Source organism: Penicillium brevicompactum (assembly GCF_028827555.1).
Source record: "Penicillium brevicompactum strain IBT 35665 chromosome Unknown utg000003l_segment0_segment0, whole genome shotgun sequence".
In the NCBI taxonomy this organism is placed as follows: Eukaryota; Fungi; Ascomycota; class Eurotiomycetes; order Eurotiales; family Aspergillaceae; genus Penicillium; species Penicillium brevicompactum.
In genome coordinates, this window is record NW_026623206.1 from 146,823 (window position 1) to 171,668 (window position 24,846).

General features: G+C 51.3%; 7 protein-coding genes across 7 annotated transcripts; 3 read left to right on the forward strand and 4 right to left on the reverse strand.

The window, feature by feature from the left end:
* Window positions 1–710: 710 nt before the first annotated feature.
* Window positions 711–1,897, forward strand: N7506_003938 (3-deoxy-7-phosphoheptulonate synthase; the record flags this gene model as incomplete). The annotated part of the gene is made up of 2 exons (XM_056953233.1): window positions 711–1,572; window positions 1,623–1,897. The coding sequence occupies 2 exons, from the start codon at window positions 711–713 to the stop codon at window positions 1,895–1,897; spliced, it is 1,137 nt and encodes a 378-aa protein (XP_056812122.1).
* Window positions 1,898–2,818: 921 nt separating this feature from the next.
* Window positions 2,819–4,306, reverse strand: N7506_003939 (uncharacterized protein; the record flags this gene model as incomplete). The annotated part of the gene is made up of 15 exons (XM_056953234.1): window positions 2,819–2,905; window positions 2,960–2,968; window positions 3,033–3,035; window positions 3,088–3,090; window positions 3,152–3,154; window positions 3,286–3,288; window positions 3,340–3,342; window positions 3,406–3,408; window positions 3,461–3,463; window positions 3,522–3,524; window positions 3,643–3,645; window positions 3,831–3,833; window positions 3,885–3,887; window positions 4,086–4,154; window positions 4,214–4,306. 15 exons carry the CDS (start codon window positions 4,304–4,306, stop codon window positions 2,819–2,821), a joined length of 291 nt encoding a protein of 96 aa, XP_056812123.1.
* An 861-nt stretch (window positions 4,307–5,167) lies between these two features.
* Window positions 5,168–5,872, reverse strand: N7506_003940 (sulfotransferase family protein; the record flags this gene model as incomplete). Its single annotated transcript, XM_056953235.1, has 1 exon — window positions 5,168–5,872. The coding sequence occupies one exon, from the start codon at window positions 5,870–5,872 to the stop codon at window positions 5,168–5,170; it is 705 nt and encodes a 234-aa protein (XP_056812124.1).
* A 1,451-nt stretch (window positions 5,873–7,323) lies between these two features.
* N7506_003941 (uncharacterized protein) lies at window positions 7,324–14,597 on the forward strand (the record flags this gene model as incomplete). The annotated part of the gene is made up of 3 exons (XM_056953236.1): window positions 7,324–7,722; window positions 7,771–12,757; window positions 12,838–14,597. 3 exons carry the CDS (start codon window positions 7,324–7,326, stop codon window positions 14,595–14,597), a joined length of 7,146 nt encoding a protein of 2,381 aa, XP_056812125.1.
* Window positions 14,598–15,253: 656 nt separating this feature from the next.
* N7506_003942 (putative kinesin family protein (KlpA)) lies at window positions 15,254–18,192 on the reverse strand (the record flags this gene model as incomplete). The annotated part of the gene is made up of 3 exons (XM_056953237.1): window positions 15,254–15,430; window positions 15,486–17,050; window positions 17,106–18,192. 3 exons carry the CDS (start codon window positions 18,190–18,192, stop codon window positions 15,254–15,256), a joined length of 2,829 nt encoding a protein of 942 aa, XP_056812126.1.
* A 607-nt stretch (window positions 18,193–18,799) lies between these two features.
* N7506_003943 (coronin) lies at window positions 18,800–21,045 on the forward strand (the record flags this gene model as incomplete). The annotated part of the gene is made up of 9 exons (XM_056953238.1): window positions 18,800–18,833; window positions 18,884–18,912; window positions 18,967–19,026; window positions 19,093–19,235; window positions 19,293–19,341; window positions 19,392–19,495; window positions 19,551–20,012; window positions 20,070–20,814; window positions 20,866–21,045. 9 exons carry the CDS (start codon window positions 18,800–18,802, stop codon window positions 21,043–21,045), a joined length of 1,806 nt encoding a protein of 601 aa, XP_056812127.1.
* Window positions 21,046–21,998: 953 nt separating this feature from the next.
* N7506_003944 (RING finger protein) lies at window positions 21,999–24,727 on the reverse strand (the record flags this gene model as incomplete). The annotated part of the gene is made up of 6 exons (XM_056953239.1): window positions 21,999–22,980; window positions 23,071–23,713; window positions 23,785–24,013; window positions 24,069–24,448; window positions 24,511–24,620; window positions 24,687–24,727. 6 exons carry the CDS (start codon window positions 24,725–24,727, stop codon window positions 21,999–22,001), a joined length of 2,385 nt encoding a protein of 794 aa, XP_056812128.1.
* Between the last annotated feature and the right edge of the window lie 119 nt (window positions 24,728–24,846).

Consider the following 24,846-nt stretch of genomic DNA (forward strand, 5'->3'; position numbering starts at 1 on the left):
TTCCCCACTAGATATACTTTTCCTGCATGTACGAGTACGCTTTGTTGACCTCATCGCCGATCGTCTACCTTTTAGCCATCTGATTGCTGCCCTGATGCCGAAAATTAATTGAGTCAGTCGATCTCAAATCACCCAGCAGTCTGGAAACCATGAACCACTGAGTACGGAGTAAACATCGTTTGTTCGTACGTATTACATACACCGAATATGCACTCCATATGATTTCTAAACTACGGAGTACTCCGTACAAGTACAATGTATGCTTCCTACACGCATACTTGTACTACAGAATTTGCAAGGTACAATGCACATCCCGTCTCGTACTCCGTACCTTGCACCATATCCACTGAACTGAGGCAATATTGCCGGTTCACCCTAAAGCCTCATCCTAATGAGTCGCACACTTGGTTTGAAGGGTGGATGCGTCTAGTAATCTATGGAGCCATACTTGTAGCCTCTCATTCGATTTACGTAGCTTGTATTGCATTCTCCTGAACTTAGTGTATTTGATCTGCAGTGCGAAAAGAACTCAATCTGGGTATGGACTACTGGGTCCATGTATTCCGTGCTCCGTACATCAACAAGCAATCCGAGAAACAATTATATATGTGTCGAAGTGCCTTCGTTTTTGTCCGTACTTGACGACCAGTTCTATCCATCTGGGCTATTCTTTCATCTATTTCGAACTATTCCATCATAGCCACCACATCATGCCCAGCGTTTCAGCATCTCCTCTCTTGAATACCTCCGACATCGAGCTTTTGCGACGAAAGCTCGCCGACGATGTACGCATTGAACGCTATACTCCCTTAGCTCCCCCTGCCCTGGTGCAGTACGAGATCCCACACACAGCCAACAGTCTCCTTACTGTGCTCAACAGCCGAATTGAGGCCCGCGATATTATCCGCCAGAACGACGATCGACTCCTGGTCCTGGTCGGACCCTGCAGTATTCACGATCCAGAGTCTGCTATCGATTATGCGTCTCGTCTGCGAATACTATCCAAGGAACTGCGCGATGACCTATGTATCGTCATGAGGGCGTATCTGGAGAAGCCTCGCACTACCGTTGGCTGGAAGGGCCTCATCAACGATCCCAATGTCGACGACACCTTCGACACCAACAAAGGTGTGAGGGTTTCACGTCAACTATTGGTCTCCCTCACCGATCTCGGAGTACCTGTGGCATGTGAGATGCTGGATACCATCTCCCCTCAGTACACCGCGGACTTGATCAGTGTGGGCGCTGTGGGCGCCCGCACTACCGAGTCTCAGCTGCATCGGGAGTTGGCTTCTGGTTTGTCATTCCCAGTTGGCTTCAAGAATTCTACAGATGGCTCTGTAGGGACAGCTGTGGATTCGTTAAAATCTATGCGGGGTCGTCATCACTTCATGTCCGTCACCAAACAGGGTGTCATTGCAACAACAAGCACCAAGGGCAACGAAGATGGTTATGTTATTTTGCGAGGTGGTGCCCGCGGCACCAATTTTGATGCCGCATCGGTCAACGCCACTCGTGAACTACTTCGTTCCAAGAATGAACGCGAAGTCGTCATGATTGACTGTTCCCATGGTATGTTCTCCTGTCCAATATTCAGACTCTGTGTTTAACAATTGCAAAAGGCAACAGCTCCAAAGACCACCGAAATCAACCCAAGGTTCTCAAGGTTATTGAGGAGCAGCTCCGCGAAGGCCAGGAGGGCATCATCGGTGTGATGGTCGAATCAAACATCCGCGAGGGCAATCAAAAGCCACCCTCCAAGGGCCTGGAGGGCTGTGAGAAGGGTGTCAGTATCACAGATGCATGCATTGATTGGGAGACCACCGAGCAGTCCATGCGTTCGCTGGCTCATGCTGTGCGAGATCGACGCGCCCGTGTCTCCACCGGCAAGAACTAGATGGCTTTCAATGCTTATTAGTCTTGATCTGTCATGAAAAACAACATTAGTTAATCCGTAATATTTAAAATATACACCTAATTTGAATTCAATGCCTATTCAATCCTCAAAACTTCGAAGCTTGGTCCTCGTAGGGAAATCTTTAGATTGTGCAGCGCTGGGGGATATTTTTGAGATATATAAATGGCCTCGGGGCCTCGGAGAGAATACCCGAGCGCAACTACCCCTCTTGAGCAGAACCTTGGAAGTTTTCCATGCATGGACTATCAGGTACCTCAGTACTTACCTATCTTCGTTCCTGGAGCCTTGGAGATTCATCAATGTCCACCTGGGCAGCCCTGGAGGTGAATTTGTTGGACCTACATAGCACAGCCCAGGACAGCTTTAGGTAGGCCATGTCGCTTGGCCAACACCAGGGCACAATGTGTAGGCTCTCGTGGTCCACGGATGTCCATGCCTTGGTCCTATGGGGGTTCCTAGACCGACCCGTGGACACTTCCCGGTATCGGTCTGGAATGAGATAGGTACGCAGTCAACCACAGCAGCGACAGCGAGACCGAGCATCGAAAATGGACATAACTATGGACCCGAAAAACGAGATACAAAATTATTGGGATGCGATTATGACTACATGTTCATCTGGATATTCACGTAAGTGAAAAGACGACCAGAAAATCGAGTTGTTCCCTATCACCGTGTAACCGATGAAATACTAGTACTCCGTACTGCGGAAGACAATCCAAGCACACCAAGTGCCCAGACTGATCGATCATTCATGGATCCTCCCCCACCTTCAATCCCAACCAGACTTCGGCCTAATTGTCTCAGTGTTCCCACTTAATTGTCAGTTGTTGTCCAATTCGCCACGGCACTTGAGATCGTCAGGTACAAACTTACATCGTATTGTCAATATCGATCGTCTTAGCACAAGCGAAGGAAGGAGATGTTGTTGGTCACGTCGCCATCGTTGACGGGGTCGACGTTGCCCTTGTTTGGAATCCCGGCGCGCTTAGCTATGGTTAGTGTGGTCCACAGTCACAATGTCGGGGATATCAGACTCACTCGGTTTTTCTGTGAGCAGAGTCAGATCAAAATTGCACCGTGAGCATTTTGTTCAATCAGTCGAGTATCTTACACACTGCTTGAGTTAGCCATGAGAAACATAGGTAACCCTAGAAAAGGGCACATACAAGCTATAATGAATTAGCATGCTGTCTCAGCAAACATTGCCAGAAATTGTAAGCAATAACGTACGTTCTATCAATAGTCAGTGATCAAGAACGTAATGATGAAGGGAAAACACGATGGCCCTTACCAACTGTTTTTTGAAATAGAGGCCAGGGTTAGTCCAGTGCCACGATAGAGTCACCATGAGCAGTAATTCTTACAAACTGCGAAAATTAGCACATCCCATGACCAAATAGGGCTACAGGAAAACGCACGCTCTGTTGAAGATCAATCAGCCAGGTTTCCATGGTCAGTCATACCAACGATCGACGTTTACTCACAACCTGGATACTGTTTAGCGAAAAACGAGCTGTACTGACAGGTTGATCCACTTACATTCTGTGTTCTGTCAATCATTTCGGGTTCGTTAGATCTCATGCAATGCAGAGCCACTCACGTTCTGTCACTTGGTTAGCGCCATCGAATTCCAGGTGGGTAATGAACTTACTGTCTGGAAAGATCGTAAAGGCCAAGGTCAGTGGAGTTCAGCTGATCCCGCTCGTGGGATGGTTACATACCACCTAATCCAGTGTCAGCGTTAGTGGAAAAGAATTCCACGGGGCAACAGTGTATACATACAGTCTGATACCAATCACAAAGCCCCGTTAGCTGTCTGATTGAATGTACTTGTACAATTTCACCCGAAGTTACTCACGCCCTGCTTGGTCAGTCCGCATAATCAGCAGCTGGAGGCGAGTGATCATACATTCTGAAGACGGTCAGTTCAGATGCCATTTAGCAAAAACAACAAAAGACTTACATTCTATATTGAACATAGCGTGCTGTCAGTGATCACAGTCTCTGGTTAACACATTGGAGTATAGAATTGGGTTCATACAACCTGCCATTGTTAGCATGTTACCGAAAGAAGAAAGGATCAGATGAACCCACAGGCTAAGCAGGAAGATCGATCCAAGTCAGCAAATCAAATCGAGTCATCCCTCCGAATGGAGTCACATACAGCCTGGCTTGTTAGTCTGAGATCTCGACCGAACGATACCTTGAAAGGGGATCTCACCACGTCACCGTTCTAAGTGATGACGATCAATCAGTATAAATGTCGCCAGGGGCCCACAGACAGTCGCATACCGGGTTCAAAGTAGTTCTGGTCCGAAGCTCGGAGCCCATGGGAGCTCCCACGCATCCGGCGACAAGCGCCGCAGTAAACCAGAGAAAGCGCATAATCGGCAAGATATCGGAACGATCGGAAAGCAAATCAATAAACGAGTGTAAAAGTGGGAAAAGGAAAAAAAGAGGGTCGGGTCTGAGAAGGAAATGGCAAAAAGAGAGAAACTGGAGGAATCAGAAAGGAGCAAGGAGCATGGAAAATGGGAAAGACGGGAGGTCAGAGATTTTCAGTTTGCATTGACTCCATCGTGCATCTCCTCTCGCGACGATCTTGACCCGGACGGGAGATCTGGACCAGTGAGGTGGTCAGATCACTTGGAGGTGGATCGGGGGCTGAGGTGGATAAAGATCGCGGGACCTGTGCCTGGTTTTCCGAGAGATGACTTCACGACTCCACAATAGGGAAAGCCACAACAAGCATGGGAGTACGGAGTAATTTACTAGGGATTGATTGTTTGTCTCCGGATATATTCTCCCCGATAATTAATTCCAACCACATCCGCGCTACTCCGTACCCCAAACGCCATCTGATTCAAAGAAAGCATTGGACACGGGTATGAAGTGGTATAATCAAAGCTCAACACTTGGCCATGTTTTGTGGGTCCTTCAGGGGATCTCGAAGAACTGATCCACTTCTCGGGATTTCTTCTCTTTTGTTTGGTTAATATAACCTAATCGAGATTAATTTATTCCGTAACCATGTAAGGGATTGTTTTGACACTAGTTCTCCGTATGGGGTACTCCGTACAATATACTTGTTCTCCGTACGGAGTACTTTATACGGAGTATGGATATGGACTCAACTGGAACTTGGAATTAAATAAATTATTGTACATAAATTATGCCTCCGTACGAAGGACTTCGTATGTGGTACGGAGTACTTGATCGCCTCCAACCTTGGAAAAGTGCATCACCTCATAATGACTTCTTGAAAGCCGAGAGGATCTTCCGACCGTAATTCGGCAAGAATCGACGCCCAAAGTGCGCAATGAAATAGGCAATCGTAATTCCCAAGCCATAGATCGTGAGTTTCTTAGCCAGGCGCAAGAATGCCGACCGCACAACGGAGGCAGATTTATTTTTGAAGACAGCAGCATCATTAGCCCGAGGGAAGGGTGTGGCGGGGATCGGTCTGCCCAAGAACTTGCAGAGTGGCTCCCACCCCTCTTTGGGATTCCATTCAAGAAGATTGTCAGCGGGAACAACTTGGCGAACGTGGTCGTAGTGTTCAACAAAAGCCTGGCGACCATAGCGCTCGAAATCACCGCGGAAGAGCCCGTCGAAGCCGATGCGGCACATCCGGTTGCCATTGCCAAAGTTCTCTGAATCAATCCAGCCCATGAACGTGGCAAGTGGGCTGTAGGTCTGTGCCATAATAGTTTGCTTCATGGACCGTACCCAGTCGTCTGGGTCGCGCAGAGTCAGAACCACTCTAGCGTCTGGGTAGGCTTGCGTCAACTCCTCGACGAAGACAGCGCCAGGAAAGTCGGTGATGGCCTCAACGTGGCCGAGCAATTGGTCCCAATCTTTACGCTCGTATGGACGTCCCCCATGATACTTGCCGCGGAACGCTTCGGTCCACATGTCAGCATCCTTAGGGTTTTGCATGATGGATGTCATATGATAAGTTTCATAGCCCAATTGCTGCAAGCCCAGCCATGTTGCTAAAATATCTCAAGGTTAGCGTCTACTCCGTAGTCACTTCGCAGATGCGAGGGATTTGTTGACCGCCAGGGTTGAGAACTCACATAGAGTACCAGTGCGACAGAGTCCCAAAACCAAGACTTGCATAGGTTTTGTGCGTTGCAATGTTCTGCGGTCGATGTTGGACTGTACGAGTACACTTTCGTTATCCTGCATGTTGCCTGACTGGTATATGATGCTCTGGCGGTTGATGCGCTGTTTGTACAGAGTACAGAGTACTCCGTACCTGACCAATGTATTTGAGTCCTTCGATTTAGGCGAGATATGCTAACGTCTTGGCTCTCATCCACCGAGGCAATGATTTTATGTACGAAGAACGGAGTACGAAGTACGGAGTACCACAATGGCTTTCTCCAAATTAGATGTGGCACCCTGGGCCGCAACCCTTCTGGAAAACGGCATCCGGAGACGGCATATGGGACATTGGAAATGCATTTTTACAGAGTACACTTGTATGTACAGCGCACTAAGCAGGCTCGGAGTGGGGGGTGTTGAAAAGAACAGTGGAGTTGCATGAATAGTCGGGACGCCTACTGCTTGGTAAAAGTGGATGTGTACGAAGAGGCTGGGTCCAGATCCACTAATTGATGATGATCGTCATGGCTGCTCGATTTGTGAGCACAACACGGGAAAGACTTCCGGTGAATGTCCCTGGAAAATGTTAGATTCAACTTTCAAAGGAGAAAAAGAATTGACAACAAGCAGTCGTTCACTCAGACTTTGCATGTGCCAGAAGTGACAGCAGTTTTATGATCGGCAGCCACATCGATCGTCCGATCGGGTGCGGAACTCAATTACACTTCGGGACACGAAGTGAAAAATACGATGAATTCTGGTACCGTTACATTACTACAATACATGAACTGTCAAATACCATACATATACTGAAATTTGATACTGATATTCACCGTTCCTTGCACAGGTCATACTGTATACTCATACATCTCCACTCTAACTTCATCCATGACCCATTGAATTCCAATGAACTCGTTGACTCCATTGACTCCATTGACTCCATACACTCAGGTACCCCCGTCTGTGGATCTCAAGCTGTCTCAGCTACTCCATACTCCGTACTCCGTACACACCCCCTAAATCGGTTCTCCTAAATTGGTTCCAAAGGTCGGTGGAAAGAAATCTTCCCATTTCTAACCGAGGCGCGGATGACTTGAGAAAAAAAATTGAAAAAAAAAAAAAAAACTTTGCAGATCCAAAGAGATTGAAGATCATCTGAATGTTTACCTTTGTTTCTCTTGCAACTGTGACCATCGTTCGTCATTGCCTGCACACTTCGTCAACTCTTCAATCTAATCATATGTAATTTGGGCCGATATCTCGCCTACTTCTCTTAATTTTCTTTGTTCACCATGTTACAAGTCGTGCCGGGCTCTTTGGATACCGCACCATGCGCGTTTCCAACAGAAAATCTCCCCGGGCGGGGATTCCAATCCATCCCACTTGACCTGTCCAGCTCTGGTGCGATTGCCAGCGAAGTGCTACTTCGATCATGGGCGGTCGTGCTGCGATACTATGTGGGCAGCGACATGATCGCATTTGGTAGGATTGATGACACCGATCCTGCATCACAATTCGCTGTTTGTCACGGTGACATACCTGCCACTGCTACACTTGAAGAACTAAAAGCTTCATCACTTTCCGGCAACCCGAATAGCTTGCCTCTGTCGGAATGGATCGCCTCAAATACTTTCAATACCATCGTGTGGAATGGCACGAGTTTCCCTCTCGAGAAGCTGGAGACGACATCGGTTAGTCTTTCGATTTTAAATTCATCCTGCGGTTGCTAATTTCTGTAGTGCTCTCTGGCTCTATTAGTCTCCGATACCCCCTCGTTAGCCTTCGCCTCCCATGCGATTGGCGAAAATGTAGCCGCCGCGGTGGCCGAAGGCGTGGCTCATGTGGCCGATATAATTACGAACCAACCCCAAACCACAATCGGCGCTGTAGATCTCTTCGGGGCTGTGTCATGGTCCCAGCTCCAGGAATGGAACTCGACTGTTCCCAATATGATCGAGGTGTGCATGCATGATCTTATCGATACACAGGCTAAATCACGCCCCGATTCCACGGCGCTGGACTGTTGGGATGGCTCCGTATCATACGCGCAACTGGTAGACTATACCTCCCGACTCGGAAGCTTTTTGGTCACACAGAATGTCGGACCTGAGGTCTTTGTGCCGGTTTGTTTCGACAAATCCCTTTGGGCGGTAGTCTCAATGATAGGTGTCATGAAGGCCGGTGGTGCGTTCGTATGCATTGACCCGGCACAGCCAGTAGACCGACTCGAGACCATTATCAGCGAAGTGAATGCCCAGGTGGCGCTAGGTGCTCCAGCCTATCGTGAGGCACTGGCCGGTCTGGTGCCAAATGCCATTGCGATTGATGCGGACTTCATTCTCAGTCTCCCACCTTCCACCGAACTACCTCGTGTATTACCGAAAGATGCTGCATTTGCTATCTTCACCTCCGGCAGCACGGGCAAGCCGAAAGGTATTGTGCATGAGCATCGCACGATGTGTTCCAGTGCCAGACGACATGCTGCGGCCTTGAACATCAACAGTACCACCCGAACCTTCCAATTCGCCGCATATACTTTCATCGTCAACACATTTGAGCTCTTCACGCCCCTTGTGGAAGGTGGGTGTGTTTGTGTCCCCTCCAAGGAAGATCGGCTGGGGCGCACCACCGGCGCAATGCGTGATTTGAACGCGAATTGGGCTTGCTTAACCCCATCCTTCCTGCGTTCAATCAAACCCGAAGATGTCCCACAACTCAAAACTCTTCTTTTGGCCGGAGAGCCTGTTCAACAAGATAACTTGGATACATGGCGTCATCGAGTGAAGATGCTGAACATGTATGGCGCTTCGGAGGCCTCTATCTGCGTTGCTGGTGACTTGTCAGGGCCAGTTGGGCGCTCTACCATTGGAGTCGGAGCTGGCTGTACAACCTGGGTTGTGGATCCAATTGACCATGATCGATTGGCCCCTCTTGGAGCAATTGGCGAGTTGGTCATTGAGGGACCCATCCTCGCTCGCGAGTACATCCACCAGCCCGAGAAGACAGCTGAGGTTTTCATTTCCAACACCCCATGGATGGAAGAGATCCGTGGTGCTCTCCCATCGCGCGCCTATAAAACCGGAGATTTGGTTCGGTATGGAACTGATGGCCGCATCAACTTGGTGGGACGCAAGGATATGCAGATCAAGCTCAGAGGTCAACGTGTCGAGCTCGAAGAAGTGGAGTTCCACCTACGCCAGTTGATTCCGCGGGGAACTGAGGTGGCCGTCGGTCTGGTGAAGCCCGTCGACCAGCCCGATCGCCCCATGCTTGCCATCTTTGCCTCTCTGACTAAGGCCTTCGGCGAAAACTTCTCTCCCGTCAACGAGGATCTTGCCGCAGATATTGAGTCTCGCATGGCGGGTTGGAAAGACAAATTGGGAGACTCTGTTCCAGGGTACATGGTTCCTTCAACAGTCGTCAAGCTCAATCATATGCCCCTGACCGCGTCCGGGAAGACAAACCGCAAAGCTATTGGAGACTTTGCTTGCACACTCACAATCGCTGCGTTGACAGGAGCTGCAAAGAAAGAGCACAAGGAGCCTGCCACAGCTACCGGCAAGGTGTTGCGCGGCATTTGGGCAGATGTCCTGAGTTTGAAGGAAGAGTCTATCTCTAGCGATGACAGTTTCCTTCAACTTGGAGGAAACTCAATCGATGCAATGAAACTAGTCAATTTGACCCGTGATGTGCAACTCGGGCTCTCCGTCGCCAAAATCTTCACCTATCCGGTGTTAGATGAGATGGCAGATGCTTGCACGAAAGTTATTGTCCAATCCTTCGAAGACGTTCCCTTTGGTCTGATTACTGGCAAAACTGATAGCCTCATTCAAGAGGCTGCTTTGCAATGCCAAGTTGGTCCGTTGGCGATTGAGGACCTTTACCCCTGTACCGCCATGCAGGAGGGTCTGATGGCACTTTCGGACAGTCGTGAGGGAGCCTACGTGGCTCAGCATAGTCTGTCACTGGGTCCTTCCATCGACCTCAATCGTTTCAAAAAGGCCTGCCAAAAGGTAGTCGATGCCCATCCAATCCTTCGCACCTGTATCGTCTATCCAGAGCAATCCAGGGCCCTTCAAGCCGTCGTGCAAGGCGAGATTGAATGGCACACTGCTGAAGATCTGGAGACCTACGCCAAGGAAGACAAGGCTCGCCCAATGTGCGCAGGCCAACTTCTGACTCGATATGGCCTTGTGCCTGATGGCGAGGGATGGACTTTTGTCTGGACCGTCCACCATGCCGTCTACGATGCTTGGACCCTTGAATTGACGTTCGATCGCCTGGACAAAGCGTACAAGGGCCACCCTCTCGAGCGGGATACCACATTCAAGGAATTCATCCAGCACATGGTCACCACCGATGAGAGTGAGTCGGACAATTTCTGGCGCGAATATCTTGCCGGTGCTACCCGAAATGAGTTCCCCTCAGCTGTCTCTACATCCAAGCAGCCCGTTGCGGACTCTTCAGTGAAATACAGCATGTCACTGATAAGAACTGACGGCCTGTCCGGTATCACGGTCGCTTCGATGATACGTGCTGCCTGGGGAATCCTCATCGGCTCTCACTCTGAATCAGATGACGTCGTCTTCGGTGGCATTGTATCTGGCCGCAACGCACCCATTGCCAACGCAGACAAGCTCTTTGGACCCGGTATTGCCGCCGTCCCTGTTCGTGTCAAGTTCCCTGACAATGACACACTGACGATTCGCGAGTTCATTGGCGATGTGCAGGATCAATCTACAAAGATGATCTCATTCGAACAAGCTGGCCTACAGAACATTCGACGTGTGAGCTCAGATGCCACAGCAGCTTGTGATTTCCAAACTCTCTTGGTTGTGCAGCCTCATAAGGAGAAGCACCTCTCGACAGAGGAGATTGACCTGCGAGCTGCGTCCGAGGCTGATGCCAACTTTGGTACATATGCTCTCACTCTCGAGTGCAGCCTCAAATCCGATGGCGTCGTGTGCTCTGCTCACTATGATTCAAGCTTAGTTTCGAAGGAATCAGTTGAGCGGATCCTTGGCCAGCTGGAAAACCTACTTCACCAGATGTGTTCTTCCTCTGCTGACAAGAAGTTGAACGAGCTTATCTTCATCAGTTCCAAGGATCAAGAGAGCATTCGTGGCTGGAACCGGCATATTCCAAAGCCGATCCACAAAACCATCCACCAAATGATTGCTGAGCGGATTGCTGAGCGCCCAGACCACGAAGCGGTTTGCTCTTGGGATGGTTCTCTCACATATGCTGAGCTGGATCAACATGCTTCTCGTCTTGCACGACGCCTTGCTCAATTGGATGTGCAACCTGAGAGCTTCGTGCCGTGTTGTTTTGAGAAAAGCACTTGGGCCATCCCAGCCATGCTAGGAGTACTACGTGCCGGAGGCGCATTCCTCAATCTTGATCCTTCTCAGCCTGCCAATCGAATTCAGCTCATGATTAGGAAGCTCAAATCAAAGACCATCGTCTGCTCTCCTAGCCAGTATGATCTGTGTCGCAGCATGGGCGAGGAATACAACATCGTCGTCTTTGACACTCAATCCCCCGAGGAATCACTCCCGGATATGCCTCCTGTCGATGTGAAACCTGAGAATGCTGCCTATGTCATCTTTACTTCAGGAAGTACCGGAGAACCCAAGGGTACTATCATCCAGCACGGCCACTACGCCATCGGATCAGTGACACATGCACCGGCTATGTTGATTGACGGTAATACTCGAGCCCTACAATTCGCATCCTTCACCTTCGATGCCAGCTTGGTTGAAACAATCACTATCCTGATCACCGGTGGTTGTATCTGCGTCGCATCTGAAGAACAACGCAAGCGTGATGTTGCTGAAGCAGTTCGTGCGACACGAGCCAACTGGGCAGCTCTCACGCCCTCGTTCGTGAACCTTCTCAGCCCCGATGATGTCCCATCAATCAAGGTGCTTATCTTGGCCGGAGAGGCTATGTCTCAATCGCACATTGACACTTGGGGGAAACGATTGCGACTGGTGAATGGATATGGTCCCTCGGAATGCTGCGTCGCATCTACCTCTACTATCGACGTTGTGCCAGGTGTAAGCCCGCGAAACATTGGATTCACGTGTTCGGGTGCCTCGTGGGTTGTGATGCCCACCAATCATCACCGCTTGATGCCTGTCGGCAGCGTCGGAGAGTTGGTTCTCGAGGGCTGGAACGTTGGTCGCGGATACTTGGATGAGCCGGCCAAGACAGAGGCCGCGTTCGTTGAGAACCCACTGTGGATGGACCTGGGTGACGAGATGAGAGCCCCTGTTGTCTACAAAACAGGCGATCTGGTACGGTACAATGCCGATGGGTCGCTGGACTTCCAGCGTCGCAAGGACACCCAGGTCAAGCTGCGCGGTCAGCGTGTCGAACTCGGAGAGATCGAGTATCGCATCACCCAAAGTCTCCCCAACAAACCTCACGCTGTGGTCGATATTGTCTGTCCCAAAGATGCCCCTGATCAGCCCCGCTTGGTGGCGTTCATCCAAGTTCCTGCTTCAGAGGCTCGCCGAAAACCAACATCCATCTTCATGCTAAACCAGCCGGAGTCCATGATCCCCGAACCAAACGAACGACATGTATCGTCTCTTTCAGGTCTTGAAGACCGCCTCTCGGATTTCCTCCCCATGCACATGATCCCCAGTGCCTATATTCCAGTTTACCACATCCCCAAAATGCCCTCTGGCAAAGCAGACCGCAAAACCCTGATTCGCATTGGTAGTGGATTGACGCATCGTCGAATGGCCGAATACTCCGGGGCCACAGAGGACGCCCGTCCACCAACAACCGACATGCAGATCACCATGCAGGAATTGTGGGGGAGACTCTCAAGATGCCTGCTGCTCAAATCAATCTGAATGACAACTTCCTACGATTGGGTGGCGACTCAATTACGGCCATGCGGTTGGCTTCGGCGGCGCGTGCCAAGGGGATCCCATTGTCGACAGCTACCATCTTCCAGCATCCCACTTTGGAGGCTATCAGTGCCGTGGCTGAGACTCTGTCGCACCAGCAACGGCCCCAGAGCTTTGAGCCCTTCTCCACCCTCAAGTCCATCCCCAAGGATCAACTCATTGACGATATCATCATCCCTCAGCTTGGTGTGCCGGCTTTCCAGATTCAGGATGCTCTGGAATCCACAGATTTCCAGTCTCTTGCTATCAACGGTGGTCTGAACCAGACCCGTGGATGGAGCAACTATCTGATCTTCGATTTTGAAGGACCTATTGATCTTCGCCGACTGCAGGTTGCCTGCGAACAACTTGTCGCCCATCACGCCGTTCTTCGCACTGTGTTCTTGTCAACTGGCTCGGAGCTGATCCAGGTCATCCTCCGCTCGGTTGCTCCCGAGTACAGCATTCACATCCAGGATGAGGAAGACCCAACCGAGTCTCTCATCCGTGAAGACCTTGCCCGCCCACCCCATCTGGGTGAGGCTATTGTGCGGTTCATGCTTGTCAAGGATGATGCTACCCATCACCGATTGATCATGCGCATCTCTCACGCCCAGTACGATGGTAGCTCGATGCCCCACCTGATGCATGACTTGCGGGTTGCCTACCGAGGCGAGGAATTGCCCAAGCGGGCCCAGTTCTCTGACTTCGTCCGCACGCAACTGCACACGAGTGACGGCTCCAAGAGCTTCTATAAGGATATGCTTTCCGGCTCTCAGATGACATCTGTTGTCTCGCACACCAAGTCTTCTGTCACAAACGTGCTCAACACCATGCTGGCTGAGATGGTGCCCTTAGTGGCGTTCAAAGACCATGGAATCACAGCTGCCACAGTTGTGAAGGCCGCTTGGGCTCTTGTGCTTGCGGACATGGCGGCCACCGCCGATGTGGTGTATGGACACATGGTGTCTGGGCGAAACCTGCCACTTGACGGCGTGGAGTCAATGATGGGACCATGCCTGAACATCGTGCCAGTGCGAGCAAACATGAATTCGATGCACACCATTCTTGATCTTCTGCGTCACATTCAGCAGCAACAGACGGACACGATCCCCCACGAAAGCCTGGGCTTCCAACAAATCATCGATCAATGCACTGATTGGACCCCGGCGACAAGATTCAGCTCAGTGTTCCAATACCAGGACTTTGGAGGTGAGGAGGCCGCTCCCGGTCAGCCTGTGTCTTTCGAAAGTGTCCTCAAGTGCACACCTGGCTTCGTTTGCCCGGCTCCCGACGCCTGTGACATGTCTCTTCTGGCCACACCTGTGGGTGAGCAGATTCGCGTTGAGATGATATTCTCGAACCACTCCGTTTCGCGCGAATTTGCCGAGGTCATGCTGAAGACACTTTCTGCTAAGCTCGAGTTGATCTCCCGCGACGCCCAAGCCCCGCTGGCGACACGCGAGATGGGCCTACAGCAGCCTCAGATTCCCCTTCCCGAGCCCGGTAGCAAGAACGACAATCAAAGTAATGGACTCAACAGTGTTCTCAATGCTGTTGTGAATGGACTTGGCTCGCACTCCAACGATGTCAACGGTGCGAATGAAGAGGATGCTCATGCTGATCGAAAGATCGATCTTTTGGCGTCAGTGCGCATCAACTAATGTGGTTTTTACGGAGTCAACTCCGAACGAACGTTGATATGATCATTCTGTGTATATAACTTATCTTGTTGATTTCTGTCTTGTTAGTCTTGTTAGTATAGTGATACTATGGCTGGTATCGAATCTGTTAACTTTTTTTTGTTTCCAATGCTTCCAAGGTTGGCCAGTAGCTTCCGGCGGTCCATGAAGTAGCCATGCCCAGGATGGTCACGGTACGGAGTAGATGGTGAGGGAACAGAGAATTAGGGATTGGGGACTTGTGCAATCTTCCAACCTTGGAGCCTTGGAGCCTTGGAGCCTTGGGGAGGGAAAACAATGAACAGAGCAAGTGTGGTACCCATAAATTCATCGAGAAAACAAAAATAAAATCCATAAATTAGCATATCTCTACCAATGTCAACCAACATATGGAATCTTGAGAGCTTGCTACTGTGCAATACCGAAGCCCAAGTCATCCGCCCATCCAGTAAATCACACGCCGAGGCAGGACCGGATATTCCCAAAGGCTCCGTAATAAAGGACATCAACATCACAATCCAAACGCCGAGGTAGAGGACAGGATCGTTAAAAAGACCCCTACCTTGAGATGAAATAAAAAAAAAAACTAAAAAAAAAAGGAATATGTGCAATGTAAAAGAAAAAGAGTGTCATCAAAATCAAGTGTCGCGAACGCGTGCCTGTCGCTTTGCGGTTCCGATATGAGTGTTATGGACTTTGGTGGCGAACTTCAAGCTGGTCAAGGTCTCTGACATGTGCGCCTGAAGGGGGCTGACCATCACAAACATAAGCGTTTTGGAGTTCCCGCCAAGAGAGAATTGAAGAAGGTAGGTCAGCTGAAAGCCAGAGTCAGTAGCATACAAAAATGAGCGTATAAGGAAGTTAACATACCTTGCTGTTCCGATAGGGGATATGGCCGCCTTCTTTCCCTTGACCAAGAGCGGCGATCACATCACCCAAGGAGCTGAGACTGCGGTTAATGTTCTGTGTCTCCTTCAAACGATCTCCCGTGGCTCCACTGTGGCTTAGACGTTCACTTCCTGCCAGATCGACGAGGTTGAGTGTGCCTTCGCTGCGTTCACCGGTAATGTGGTTCTCGCCGGTGAGCTTCAATATGAACACAGAGTGAGAACGCGAGGATCGTTCGTTGGCCTTGGTTGCCGCCACTGAACGGTTGGCGTCAGCATTCTTGAGAATCGTCTCAACCATCTGTGGAGAGTCCAGATTCACTGTGGTGATGTCGGTTATGGTCGTCTTGCCTCGCTGCATATCATGGCGAATCTCATGCTTCTTCTTGTCCAGCTCGTCGGGATTTCCCAGCAAATCATTGAGGTTTTCGTTGTAGACCTCGACAAAGTTACCAGCCATGGTGTATCGCCAACCCTTCTCTTCAAGCCCTTGCGCGGTTTCGTAAATTTGGTGAACAGCGCGGGGGATCATGCCGTCGACCGATGACATTGTGTGTGTCTTGCCACTTCCGGTCTGTCCATAACAGAATATGCAGACGTTATAGCCATCAAGGGCGCTTTGGACAAGCTGGCTAATCTCATCAAAGACCTCGGCGTTCTGAGTGGAAGGATTGAACACGCGATCGAATGAGAAAGTATTGTTCTTCCGGGTGACGCCTCCAAGGCTGCCTTTCTCCTCGGGGCCGATGATGTTGATCTCCTTTGCATCGTCGGTTTCGTCGGGATATTGCATGAGAGTGAGGTCGGACGAAGGCTCACTTTTCAGGGAGGGACGCACGCGACAAAACACCCGAATGTTCCCTTTAAGCTCCTGTACTTGGTTGTGAAGCTTGCGACGCAGGGTCTCCTCTCTGCGCAGCTTTTCTTTGATGGCCTCCGTCTCGGCAAAGGCATCTCTCATCTGTTGGTTACACCGCTCAAACGATTTTGACTGCTCCTCGCGTCCACCCTCAAGGAACTCGATATGTGCCTTGAGCGCCCGGATAGAAGACTCCAACGTGACGCTGTTCCCGCTGAGTGTCTCCAAGTTTTGCTTCAGGTCTTGGACGGTTTTTCGTTCGCGTTCTAAATCCGCCTTGAGGTTACGCAACTCCTCTCGCAAAGTCACCAGATCACGATCCTTGCGCTCCAACTCGATCTGTGACTTTTGCGTATCCAAAGCAGACTGGGAGGTCAGCTGGCTGAGAGCTCGAACTCGAGCAGCCTTCTCGTCCTCGATCTCACGATCAAACTTTCGCCGTAATTCGCGGGCCTCATCCTGGTATCGAGCGGTTATGTTTGCCGTCTCCTTCTCGCTGAGTTGTTTTGAAGAGTCCAGTTCAATGCGATGGCGCTGGTCCAGGTCGTCCACTGCGATTTCATGATCTCGCTTCGCTTCTTTCAGTGTTTGCTCTGCCGTAGAAAGTTGATTGCGTAATGAGTCCAGCTCCACGCGCTGGGTGATAGTGACTTCCTTCAACTCGTCGCGAGATGTTTCAAGATCACTTACTGGACAAAATTATCAGTTTGATTTGGATTTGTGATTGGGGGCCGGCTGACTCACTTCTTGTTTTGTATAAATCCACAGTCTCTTTCAAGCCGGTGCTCGCCTGGCCTTGTTGATTCATCTTTTCCATGAATGTCGTCATCAACATATCGAGGCTCTTTTCGCGACTATCCTGATCCCATTCGGGGCCTGTAACATGGTCAAAACTTCTGGTCGTAGACTCTTTGGTCAAAAACACGGGGATTGAGGGTTTTTTGAACGGGCGCCTTGGGGAGATAGATGGCGTGCCGTCATAACGCATAGGGGTGGTAAACAGCGAGGCTGCGGATGCACAATTCCGAAGCACGGGTGGCTTTGGGGTACCATGGATTTCGCGGGGAACAGGGGTCCTGGGAGACCAAGGAATTGTCGAGGCAATAGACGGAGTCGGAGAACAAACAGAACCTTCTGAGATAAAAAGAGCTGCGATTCCACTAGCCTCGTTCCAACCTTGGTCCAATCCTGGGGTGACAGGTCCAACGGGGCAAGAGGGAGCGCGAGTAGGGATTAAAGAAATTTGCGACATACCCTTTCGTTTTCCTAGCACACTCGGAGATGTGTCTTCCATGTGAGTGTCCAATGCGCTTGCTGCGCGCGGGATAGATGCGCCAACAGGTCGACGGCCGTTGAAGGAGGATTGCGGCCTCGACATGGCCGATGTCGGGCGAGTTCCGGGGCCGACAGTGGACGAAAAGGGACCGTTGCGGGACGCGGGTGCGGTAGATCGGGACATGGTCGATGAGGCATATGAGTTACCCCGGCTGTGCGTCTTAGCGGTTGGGGGAGGTTGTCGGGCGATTGATCCTGCTCTCCGAGTCTCAGGGTTGGCGGCTTTGGGGCGAGTTGCTTCGGAGGGTGTCAGTGCTTGTTGCGCCAATGGTGGTGAGGGTTCCATACGCGACATGCTCATGGCCTTGTTTGCGATTGTGCCTGGCGCCATGATACCTGAGCGAGAGTTGGTCATCGCCGAGCTGGCCTCTCGTAAACCTGCCTGTGGCATGCGCATCCGAGTGGACGCCCTTGTTTGCATTTGCGACTGAACGGGGGTCAGTTCCATCTGAAGATCGCAAAGGCGGGGATATATTACCATGTTTTCACCCTCCATCGTTGGATTCGCGGACCGCCAGGTAACCGGCGAGTAGAGTATCCGGGCGAGAAAGAGAAACTCACGACCAGCCACTGTTCTATCTTTGGCCGCTAGGACTGATAATTAGTAATGAGGGTAATCTGTCGAAGGTTGGAGCGACATGCCAGTTCAGAGACGTCAATCGCAAACTGGTTTCTGGAGAGACGAAATGCCCTGGGAGGTAAACAAACACCCTCGCGCTAGACCGGGTTGGGTCTAGTGTGGCACCCGCAGAGCACGTGACTTCTGTACAAATCGAATGGCTTCACGTTGGCGGTCTTTTGATTGAATTACCCTCAGAAGAGCTGGGAAAATATTGTTTCAGTGTCAGAAACAAAAAATCAAATCTCTGAAAAATATACATTATCAAAAAAAAATACCCTTCGTCGACGGAGAATTGCTGGATATTACCTCGCATACTACAATCAACCTTTGAACCATCGACTCGACGGCACCTTCGTGGGGCCCATTTGCCTCCACTCGGATTCCCGAAACGCCGGCCCCAGTGACCCCCGAGCTTCTCCAACGTCTCTACTCCTATTCTCCCCTTTTCGTTTTACCCATCCTTTTTGAACCGGCGTTCACCATGTCCGGGCGCTTTGTTCGTTCCTCTAAATACCGTGAGTCCATTGCCTTGACTTTCGCTTGCGCATTCCGCTAATCGGTACAGGCCACGTCTTCGGGCGTTCGACGAGAAAGGTAGACTTGTTCGCCCATAATCGACGTCCTACAACCCTATACTGACCACCTCAGGATCAATGCTACGACAACCTTCGAGTCTCGCGCAATGCTTGGGACACCAACCTGCTCAAGGTTCGTCTCACCTCCCGCGCCACCCCTGACGCTTTACGGAGAATCCGGTCTCACTGTGTCGTCTAGGTCAACCCCAAACACATCGCGGTCAATTGGGAAGCAGGCGGTGGTGGTGCATTTGCCATCATTCCTCTTGAGGAACGGGGCAAGCTCCCAGAGCGCATCCCCTTGTGTCGGGGTCACACTGCCGTGGTTTTGGACACCGACTGGTAAGCAACTATAGCCCACGACACGTGCCAATTTACTTACTAACCCACCCACTTCAGGAACCCTTTCAATGATGATTTGATCGCCTCTGGGTCTGATGATGGCAAGGTATCAAGTCTGAGCCCCCGGTCTAGGCGTTGCGACTGACAAATGTCTAGGTCTTGCTCTGGCGGGTTCCGGAGAACTTCACCGTTCGTCCCGATGTCAACTCCGACGATATTCAGGACCTCGCGCCCGTTGGCAAATTGAGCGGTCACCCCAAGTAAGAGCCATTGGTTGTCCCATTTCTTATCGCCTCATCCTTACCCCTCATGCAGGAAGATCGGCCACGTGCTCTTTAACCCCGCGGCAGAAAACGTGCTGGCAACGGCCTCGGGCGACTATACAGTGAAGATTTGGGATATTGAGGCGGGTAAGCCCAAGCTCACCCTGAACATTGGTGACATTGTCCAATCGCAGTCATGGAGTGCCAACGGCTCCTTGATGGTGACCACCTCGCGCGACAAGAAGCTCCGCATTTGGGATGTCCGTCAGGAGCGTCCGGCCCACGAGACCAATGGCCACACTGGTGCGAAGAACAGTCGTGCTATCTGGCTGGGAGAGCGTGATCGCATTGCTACCACCGGTTTCTCCAAGATGAGTGATCGCCAGTTGGCTTTGTGGGATATCCGTGCCGTTCGGGAACCCATCAACGGTTTCAAAACTCTGGACTCCATCTCTGGAGTGTGCATGCCCTTCTGGGACGACGGTACCAACTGCCTATACTTGGCTGGACGTGGGTGAGTAAACAGCCTCAGACCCCTTCAAATTCTTGGTGATTATCTGACAACCAGCAGTGATGGCAACATCCGTTACTTCGAACTAGAGAATGACAAGTTCGAGTTCCTCTCCGAGCACAAGTCTGCTGACCCGCAGCGTGGTGTTGCTTTCATGCCTAAGCGCGGTGTGAACATGCACGAGAACGAAGTTGCGCGCGCCTACAAGACCGTCAACGACCAGTACATCGAGCCCGTTTCTTTCATCGTTCCCCGCCGCTCCGAGAACTTCCAGGATGACATTTATCCCCCAACCACCGGCGTTACCCCTGCAATGTCCTGTTCCGAATGGTTGGGCGGCAAGGAGGCAATCCCTCCCAAGATCTCTATGGCTAGCTTGTTTGATGGAGAAGGTATCAAGGAGGTTTCTGGTGTGGAGGAGAAGCCCACTGGCTCTATTGAGTCCCCTGCTGCCGAATCACCCAAGCCCGTCGAGACAATCAAGGCCACTGAGGCCCCTAAAGCCTCTGGGCCCAGTTCGCCCAAGATCTCTATCACCGAGCCTGCCCCCGAACCCACCCCCGTTGCGCGCCCAGCACCATCCATGAAGGATCAGGGTGCGTCCATGGCGTCCATGGTGGACAGATTTGCCGACGGCGAGGAGGAGGGCAATGTCTCCGACGATGACGACTCCAGCTTTGAAGAGGTTCCCAAACCAATTGAGCGCCCTGTTCGTGCCGCCGCCGCAACTGAGCCTTCCTCCCCTCGGGTTAGCAGCCCGCTGAGGCCGAAGGTAACTGAGCCCGCTTCTCAACCCAGTATCTCTGTGAGTTCTTAGCCACCGATACAGATATCACCATTTACTAACTGCTCTCAGTCCTCGGCCGCCCCATCTCCCACTAGTGAGACCGGGTCGCCTTCTACCTCGGTTCCCAAGAACGACATCGAAGAAATCAAGAACTTGATTGCTCAACAAACCAAGACGATCGCAACCCAGGCTCAGCAAATGCAGACGCTGACCGCCGAGATCGAAGCATTGAAGAGCAAGCTCAACTGAATATTTTTTTACTATCTGAACATGGCTATTGTTTGATCAATGGGGTACATCCGAACATCGTGTGCTGCATTGGAATCACTTGTCTGAATTATATGAGCTGGTGCAGTGTGTGGATAAGTCTTTTTTTTTTCTCTCTATTTAGCGGAATTGTCAATATATTGGCCCATTAGAATCCATCTTACCATACGGAGTAGTCGATCGCAGCTAGAAATGAGTGGCCGGTCTCGAGGTCCATCCATGGATGTCTTCAAAGCTGCTAGTACTACCGAGGCCTCCAGGGCTCGAGGTCGCAAACCTTCCAAAGTTCAAGGTTTTATATGCCCAGCCCTGGAGGTCCACGGGTAGTCCCGACTGTTGGAACATGGGGCTCTTCTACCTAGGTAAGGTCCACGGGGTTGTTCCCCTTGCCTATCCCTGCCCAGGTGGAGGTCGGCTCGCTCGAGTGTCTACCCAGACGAAGTCTGTTTTCAATCCCTATAAGATACTTACCCAGTGGCCTGGTAAGGTTCGAAAGATTACAACCTTGGAAGTAGTATAAATTAAAAGCAGGAAGGACCTCGGGATGGATGGGAATGCCCAGGTGGTCGAAGTCACACCTTCAGGGTTGTATATATCTCTGGGCAACCGTGCCGTGATCAGCGCCACTCCAGGACTTCCAAGGTTTATTTCCGTTTATAAACGTGATGCATCTTCCAATTCATGGATGTTGACAATTTCCAGGTTGGATTATTAAGACACCTGTGGTCCGTAGTAGGTATAATGAGGTTTGATTGTATTTTTGTTTGGAATATCCATCGATGTCTTTATGGTTCAGGGACCATCTGAAATAGTGTACACATCTTCCATCTACCACCCAATCCCACTAGATGGAAACAAAGAAGAAGAAGCCCTAGAAAAAACGCTCAAGGAGCATTTCCCAGTCCGAGGAAGTGAGCAACCAAGCAAGGACTACACTAAAGCTCATCTTCGTACTTGTAGTTAATGCGCCGGCCTGCCACCACGCGGTCCTGCCGGCTTTCACGGCGGCGGCCAGAATTGGCCTTTTCCCGGTGCTGCTTCTCGCGCTGCAGACGCTCCTTGTTGCGGGCCTCGCGCTCAAGGGTGTAAGGGTCTTTCTCGGGCTCTGGCCCTTTGCCTGGGGCACCGTTCGAATGATCGCCCGTTCGATCTTCCTCGTGCTTCACGCGACGGGCTTGAGGGTGATCGTTGGTGGCAGACTGTGAACGATCGCGGCGGGAGCGCTTGCGGTCCCGATCCCGATCTCTAGGGTGATCTCGACGGTCTCGATCGCGCTCTCCAGCTCGATCCTTATCGCGGTCCTCGCGGCGGCGGTCGCGATCGGTGTCTCGGTCTCGGTCGCGACGATCACGGCCCCGCTCTCTGTCGCGGGTACGGTCACGGTCACGGTCACGGCGACGAGAGTCTCTGTTAGAAACGCGCGATCGGTCATCTTCACGCCAGTCGACGCGGTCTTTATCGGAGCGACGACTGCCACTAATTCGACTTGCGAGGTCGCGTGACTCAAGGCCTTCGGAGCTCATTTTTGTTCGGCTGCTAGAGCTATGTTCCGGAATGACACCCAAACGGGCAGATGACCGATGATCTCCATGCCGACTGGAGCTGCGGCTGCGGCTGCGACGGCGACGAGAGCGATTTGAGCGGTGAATGTCTTTGCGATCTCCGTCCCGATCATCGTCGGTATGTCTGCGTCGCGAAGACCGACGGGAGGATGTTCGAGACGGGGAACGACTGCGGCGTGCGCCAGATTGCAACTGGTCAACTCGATCCATGCGTTTGGGTTCTGCCGCTCGAGTGGTGTCTCGCTCATCCTCGGCCCCTTGGACCGAGGGTGAACGAGATCTCGAATCACAGTGCGGAGGCGATTCCCGTAGAGATTCAGATTGTACTTGGGAATTGGCTTTCGTTTCAGCGTCACTGTTTCACAAGTCAGAATCTGGTTTAAAGCATCAATAGCACAAGATAGAAACGGCTGAAGGCAAGAGACCAAGCGCGGAAAGGTCGTACCTAGGATTACTGGCTCGACCTTGAACTTGCACACGCTGCCGGTAGACACTCGTATTGGGGAGACCTTGTCTCATCGCACGCGGGGCAGCAGGAGCTCCTTCCACTCCTGGGCCAGGAGCGTGTTGTCCATTACTGCCAAATGGCACAGACTGATCACCGTCGATAGTAGGGATTGTTTGTACTTGACTATCCGGATTTCCAGACACTCCGTTGTCACCTTCTGGACCTCCATTTGGTCTAATACCCTGATCTGTTCCAGCAGGATTGTTGGGGTATCCCAAGTTAGAATGGTAATGATTCGGGGGTCCGTATCCACGGCCAAAGCCCTGATATTGGCCTCGGCCTCGACCACGGAAGCTGCCACGACCATAGCCCCCATAGTAGCCAGACTGGTAATTCGAAGGGTAAGCAGACATATTAGACCCAAATGTCCCTCCGTAAGGTCCCGTGCCATTTGCGAAAGCATTTGGATTGAATTTATTTTGGGCGCCTTGCCACATATTGTTGTTCTGGGAGGGTTCCCATCCTAGAGAGCCGTACATGCCACCGTTGTAGTCCCCAGAGTTCATACCCATGCCAGTCATGTTCATTCCGAAATTACCGAACATCCCCTGATCTGCCGGGTCCATCCCCATGGACATTCCTGAAGAATACAAGTTAGCAATTTCTCGTGTGGGAAAAAAAAAAAGTCTACTAAGTGAACATTGAACCTACCCATTGTATTCGGGAAATTGAACATGCCAGCCATGTAGGGGTTCACGGCATTACCGTTCCAACCCATTTGGAAGTTTTTACCGGCGTTCAGTGCTGGGGCGGGGTTGATATCACCAGGAGCATCTTGATCCAAAGCGGGTTCCCCGTTCACAACCGATTCGCTGGGTTTCTCGACCGTAGGCTCAAGAGTAGCCTCGGTGCCGTTGATTTCATCCCCAGTTGCCTCGGGCTAGATTGCCAAGTCAGTAATTGGGCTTTAGAGATTAGAGTAATTGAAAACGTACCTGGGATGCTTTCTCAACATTTGTGATGGTTGTTTTTACAGCACTCTCCTCAGTTGTGTTGATGGCCGAAGCGTCTGCTGCCGGAACGGCCACCCCCGCCCCCTCCGAAGGTGGCTGCACGGGCTCTGGAAGGACTGGAGTATCAACATTGTCTGCGGGTGCGGTATCTCCATTCTGCGGAGCTGACTCCACTGGGTTGGCGTCTACCGGCGCAGCATCGGATGGGGCTGCCGCGGATTGGCGGTCCTTCTCCCGCTTCTTCTCCTCAGTGCGCAAAAAGGCCTTGAGCGTGGTTCGTAGAGCTTTGTTGGGCTTGCAAAGATCCGGAGAAACCGGGGTATGTGTGCAGACGGGGCATGTATCGGAAAGAGAGGCTTGGCCTATAAGAGATAATCTTAGCTTGCTTGGTATGAACCGGGGATTTGGGAATATCTCCACATACAGGTCTCACATGTGGATTGGTCACAGCAGGGGAGACGGAAGGCGTTCACGGCTAAATTGTTGCAAATGGCGCATCTCAGCTTGAAGGGAATCTCATCCTGGGCCAGAGTGCTGGGAGGTGAAATTAGCAGAGGATCACGACACAGGGCATGCAGTATGCCAGTTGCCAGTCCATACCTAGCAATGTCCATGAGACCGGGGGCATCCGCCACCGCCATGGCTGGAATTAGTTGAGGCCTTGAAAGAGTGTTACGACATTTGCGCAGGCTTAAAATATTTCGGATAAAGTGTTCTGCCGAAGTTTTGGTGATGACGCGCGGGAGTGGGAGAGGAGAGA